The sequence below is a fragment of the Arachis duranensis genome, chromosome 5, assembly GCF_000817695.3.
Source record: "Arachis duranensis cultivar V14167 chromosome 5, aradu.V14167.gnm2.J7QH, whole genome shotgun sequence".
NCBI lineage: Eukaryota > Viridiplantae > Streptophyta > Magnoliopsida > Fabales > Fabaceae > Arachis > Arachis duranensis.
The window spans coordinates 106,331,697-106,337,917 of record NC_029776.3 but is presented as its reverse complement, the minus strand read 5'-3'; the positions used below and the strand labels follow the sequence as shown (position 1 = coordinate 106,337,917).

Below are 6,221 nucleotides of genomic sequence, written 5' to 3'. Positions count from 1 at the left end.
GGTTTTTTATGTGGGAGATTAATTAAGCTATTTATATAAGTGTTAAGCAATTTAGGTCACGCGGTTTAATAATTCTCGTCAATGCATATTAATATTCTATTAATAATAATGTGCATAAATATCAAAAAGCAAAAAAATAATGTGCATATTAATTTTTTTTATTATGCGAGTCAAGACATACTAATTATTAGTAAAGAAACTAACTAATAATAATAATGTCTTTTCTTAAGTAATAAGTTATGTACGAAAATTACATATTTAACCTAACATACAAAAAAGTCTTCTTATATAATAAAATTGATACATTTTATACTATATTTTAATTTATATATGACTAGCTAGCACATATGACGAACTTTGTATTCATTCGAATTTTTTGTTCATGGTTTGGACGATTATTTTTCTTACTTTATTCGTTTCTTTAAAGTAATAAAATTGTTTTGACTCTATTATTAATGGAAGGAACCATATTGAAATAGTTTTGTTCAGCCAGAATTTACTCGGGGAAGGAATATATAATTGACTTTTACACACGCTTTATCCTCAGAATAAGGAAGATTAAAAGAATATATTTGAAAAATTCGTACACACTAATTAACCTAGTTGTTGATTTGTATTGGCCGACCTAAAATGATAGATTAATTATGAGGAGAAACTTTGTTAATTTATGGGGTTCCAAAAAGAATTATTTTCTTTCAATTTATATCCTTATTAGTTAAGTAGTTTTATTCAAATTCATTTTTCATACAATGGTTGATAAATAAATGTGTTTGTTGTGGTACTTAAAAGTTGGTATTTAATTGTAAAAAATAGTTAAATAATTAATATTTAAAATTTGTTATAAAAAATAGGATAGAAGAAACTTAGGCACTAAGTAAAAGATATCATGCAATTTTCCATAAATAAATAATATGTTAGTTATATTAAATAAGATGATAATTACATTTAAATAAATTTTGTGTTTTGACAATACAAAAGAAAAAACTACATGAGATCAATTGCACTACTACACTTTAAATCCAAGGAACAAAGTTCGCTAGCAGATTTAAAGTAAATATTGTAAGGGCATCTTATACATACATTATTATACAATCATCATTCTTAATGAAAAGCTAATATATAGTTTTACAATGAAAATGACGAAGAAAAAGGGAATTTCTTTTGTCATGCGTCTGTTTTTTTGGGCCATTTTGTCATGTGATTTTGAGTTTATAAAAATGTAACACTGGCCCGTATAGTGTGCCTTGGGCAGGAGAGGGGGTTTTGTGACTAATTTTCTTAGCCATAAAGATCTTTAATAAAATATTAAATTTAATTGTTCACCTAAAAAAATGTATATTAAGTTTAATTTACCAAAAAAATATTAAGTCTATTAGACTTGACAAAAATAATCTACATATCTAACTAAATATCTTTTATAACAAACTTGAGTTATGATAGGGTAGTTATTACTGGTTAGTTTATTTAAGGAGTAAAGTATCGTTTTTGTCCCTAATGTTTGGCGTAAGTCTCAAAGTTGTTCCTAACATTTCAATTGTCCTATTTAAGTTCCTAACATTTCAAAATTGACTCAATGTTGTCCTGTCGTTAAGAATCCGTTAACAGAATTGACGGCGGGACAAAAACAATACATAAAAATAAATTTTAATTTAATTTTATCTTTCAATAATATTAATTTTTTACTGTACATAGTATTCAATTGTTTTTTAATTACATTTAAATAAATTACACTTAATCACATTATTTTTATTTTAAATAAATTTATTTTTTTATAATTTTAAAAAATTTTGATACATTAGAGAAAATGTATAATTTATATTTTATTGTATGTATATTACTTTTTTCTTTTCTGCAAGTTTATATACTAATCATTTTACAAATATTTTATGATAACTAAAAATCTTTAAGAGTAAAATTATAAAAAAAATTTAATTTATTTAAAATGAAAGTAATATGATTAAGTGTAATTTACTTAGATGTGATTAAAAAATAATTGAATACTATGTATAGTAAAAAAAATTGATATTATTGAAGGATAAAATTAAAATTTATTTCTATGTATCATTTTTGTCCCTAACGTTTTCGTCATATTTAAATTTCTAACGTTTCAAAATCGTCTCAATTTTGTCCTGCCGTCAATTCTGTTAACGGAACTCTAACGATAGGATAACATTGAGTCAGTTTTAAAACGTTAGGGATAACTTTGAGACTTACTCTAAATGTTGGGATAAAAATGATACTTTACTCTTATTTAAGTGTTGAAAATTTAAAATTTAAAATTTAAAATTTGTTTAGTGCATGTAATAATTCACTCGAGTTTAACTAGCAAATCGACTTATTACTCCCATAAACGATAAAAATTTTGGTTGATAAAGATATAAGTACATATGTTGATTTCTTGAGGTAGATTTGTCCAATAATTCATGGAAGTTGGAACTCATATTTGTGTTCTTTTGCTCAAATTTTTTATTCTTCATATAGAGCCCACATTACCATGAGTGGCGATCCTGGATTCCCGGTAAATAGTAATATAATATATACATTCCTCTTTCCAATTGAGGTATATATATTTGGTGGAGTCTCTGGTGGCTCAACTATGGGTGCCTAAGCGTGACTAAGAAATTGATCAGCCATTGAAGGAATGACGCGTGGCAAGCGGATTAAGTGAGGATAGATGGCTGTTATGCGTTAATGTGTAATTAGGCGAATGTGAAACGCCCCAAGTGTGAAAAGTTTACTGAGGATAAATGCAAGGCCAAAAAGGAATACTGGAAACAAAATGATCGCCGGCAGCATCACCGTCGTGGGCAGCTGTACCGTCGCAGGAAGCAACACCATCGCGGAGGTATCACAGGGCAATTTAACTTGAATGAGAGTAATTTGACTCACGGTAAATGAGATAACAAGCAACGGTGAAATTTTTTAATCTTTCTCTCTTTTCTTTTGAGTTTTGACAATGTCCAGGCAAACAAATGACCCGACCCGACCCTATTAACATCTCAGTCCAACAGGTTGTCATCACGACCCGGATCCTACTCTAGACGTCCTCAGTGTTCTTCTTCATGCCCGATGCTGCAATGAACTGAAGACAGCGCCTCCACCTCTGTTGTTTCCAGGATCGATGTGCTCCGCTGGCCCGGACTTCTTTGCTTGATGCTTTCCGCCGTCACCTAACGCAGCTTGGTTCAGGATACTCCTTTCCTTTGCCGCTCTGGCCTCATGCGATGGCCTTCGCCGATTCCCTTCCACGGCTCTTGGAGGTTGTTGGGTTGGTTTGCCTCCTGGTTTCTTCGAAGGTCAAGAAGAAGATTCAGGTGCCATCGCCGCGCCCAATTCCTTCGATCTAGATCCGGCTGAAGATAATGTCGTCGCTTCTGGGCCGCCCCCTTCCTTGCTTACCGTTGTTGCTCCATCCAGTCCTTCTCATCGCGTTTTCTAGGATCATATCCACGGATATGGCTGTGTCGTGCTCTCTATAGCCATCGATCTCAGTGCCTTTGTGGTTGCCCTGTGATACCTCCGCGATGGTGTTGCTTCCTGCGACGGTACAGCTGCCCACGACGGTGATGCTGCCGGCGATCATTTTGTTTCCGGTATTCCTTTTTGGCCTTGCATTTATCCTCAGTAAACTTTCCACACTTGGAGCGTTTCACATTCGCCTAATTACACATTAACGCATAACAGCCATCTATCCTCACTTAATCCGCTTGCCACGCGTCATTCCTTCAATGGCTGGTCAACTCCTTAGTCACGCTTAGGCACCCATAGTTGAGCCACCGGAGACTCCACCTATATATTTTAGGATTATTTGAGTTAATGTGGTGATTAGTTTATTAATCTATTTAAATAAGTATTAAATATTATTCAAATCTTATTTTATATATGTAACAATTTATTTATCAGTGATAAATTTTTAAATAAAATTTAAATTTGTGATAAATTAATTCTTAATCTACTAAATTAAAAGATATATATTATACAAAAATTCTTGTTAAATTGAACTCTTGTTTTATTTTCTTTCTCTTGTTATTCCTCAAGAAAATATAATCTCAAATTTGGAAGTGTTTTATATCAGTATGTATAGAAAGCTATGCTACCAAAATAATTATCTATATTAAATATATATTAAATAATAATATAATTATATATAAATATATAATAATTAATTTTTGACACACATAGTATTATTTTTGACTTCATGTTATATGTTGAGACATTAAAGTCAATAATTACAAACACATATCATTACTATTTTTATTAAAATTATGAAAGCTTAACACAAACACAAACATATTCACACCAAAACAAAAACCTACATAAAAATTGTCCCTAATCAACGAAATGTTTAAGATGTTTAAGGTAGTTGCTAACTGAGACTGTTATAAATATAAGAGAAAAGGATAAATAGATCTCTAACATTTTGTCTCGCAGACATTTTTATTTCTGACCACTAAAAAATATTTGTGAAAGTCAGAGACTTAAAAGTATTTTTCAACGATCAAAAATAAAAATATCTGCGGGACAAAAGGTCAGGACCTATTTATCGTTTTCTCTAAATATAATAACCCTCTTTTATTTTTCTTCTCTCTCACTTTCTTCTTCTTTTATTTTTCAGCCAAGAAGATGATGATGCTTCTTTCCATGAGTCTCCTCATACTCTTCCTTTGACTCTTTCTTCTCATGGTGCTCATGGAAGGCAAATCCTCCGGCACCGACGGCGGCGGCAGCCGCTACCTCCTCCTCTATCTTGTGCTTGTGGGCATGCTCCGGATCTTTCTTTGCCTTATGCTTCTCATGCTACACATAGAAATTAAAGGATCGAAAAATTTAAATTAAATTAAATAATCTTATTTCGATAATTTTTTTTGAAAAAAAAAGTTGCATTTTTTTTATAATTAATTTCTCATAAACAATAATAATAAATGTCAAAGTACGAATTAAATTAAAATAATAAAAAATTTTAAGCCAAAATTTTCAAAAAAAGAAATTATTGTTGGGAATAATTTGAGTATTTACTAATGATTCTTTATCAGTGATGTCACGTTGGTTAAAAATTAAAGGTTTAATTACACTGTTGGTCCTATAATTTTGTGAAATTTTCAATTAGGTTTCTATATATTTTTTTTAATTGGGTCCCTACACTATTTTTTTTCAATTAAGTCCCTCTTAGTAGTAATTGACTTAATTTTATAGGGACCCAACTAAAAAAAAAGAATTAGTATAGAGACCTAAATAAAAGAAAAAAAAGTGTAGGGACCCAATTAAAAAAAAATTGGTACAAGAACTCAACTAAAAGAAAAAAAAGTATAGGGATCTAATTAAAAATTTCGTAAAACTATAGGACCAACAGAGTAATTAAACCAAAATTAAAATTATGATTGGTTTTCATCACAGTGAATATATATAATTACTTGAGATAAGAACACTTATACTGTGAAAAAAATGTCAAATATTGAGTAAACAAGATATTAGTTTAATATTTTTGGAGCACCTAAATTTGAAATTTAATTAAAAAATAAAATATTACGCTGAAATTAATAACAATGAATTTTCACATAAAATTATGGAATTAAAACAAAAGTTACCAAGGCATAAGCACCAGCAGCAACAGCTCCCATTTCACCAAGTTGTTCAAGGTGCTTGTGGTGCTTTTCTTCCTTCTTGTAATCAACCTCGGTGCCGGCGGTATCCATGGTCTGTTCATCCTCCTTGTGATGGTGGAAGAGGTGGTGGTGGTGGTGTTGTTCAGCCATAATAATATATGTTATTATTGATCTTAAAGGTGAAGGGAATAATAACAAGCGTTCTATGTTTTATTTAGATGGTTTAATAATGTGGGAGATTAAGCTATTTATAAGTGAATAAAAAAATTTAGGTCACGCGGTTCAATAATTATGGTCAATGCATATTAATGTTCTAATAATAATAATGATAATAACAACAATAATAATAATGTACATATTAATTTTTTTGTTATTACGTGAGTGAATGCATATTAATCCATTGTATATTATTTAACTAAAAATAATTAAAATTTATTTTATTTAGTTTTTTTTAAATTATCGATTATTGATATAGAGTTTTTTCAATTAATATGCATAACTGATGTAACATATTTTTAAAAATATTTTTTTGATTTTTTTATTTTTTAATATATTAAACTTTTTTTTGTCAAATATTATCTTAAATTTATGTTGAATTAGAATATTTTATAAAAGATA

The 6,221-nt window shown here is 29.6% G+C and overlaps 1 protein-coding gene across 1 annotated transcript; it reads right to left on the bottom strand.

The window, feature by feature from the left end:
• Window positions 1-4,466: 4,466 nt before the first annotated feature.
• On the bottom strand, window positions 4,467-5,828 carry LOC107491622 (abscisic stress-ripening protein 2). The gene is made up of 2 exons (XM_021143606.2): window positions 5,586-5,828; window positions 4,467-4,797 (listed from the first exon to the last, which is right to left on the bottom strand). The coding sequence occupies exons 1-2, from the start codon at window positions 5,751-5,753 to the stop codon at window positions 4,612-4,614; spliced, it is 354 nt and encodes a 117-aa protein (XP_020999265.1). The 5' UTR covers window positions 5,754-5,828; the 3' UTR covers window positions 4,467-4,611.
• Window positions 5,829-6,221: the final 393 nt, after the last annotated feature.

What these genes read in the sequence shown, in the direction of transcription:
- LOC107491622 (XM_021143606.2), bottom strand. Translation starts at nt 5,753, where the DNA reads ATGGCTGAACAACACCACCACCACCACCTCTTCCACCATCACAAGGAG. An exon ending in CTGCTGGTGCTTATGCCTTG is followed by an intron (nt 4,798 to 5,585) that starts GTAACTTTTGTT and finishes TTCTATGTGTAG; the next exon opens with CATGAGAAGCATAAGGCAAA.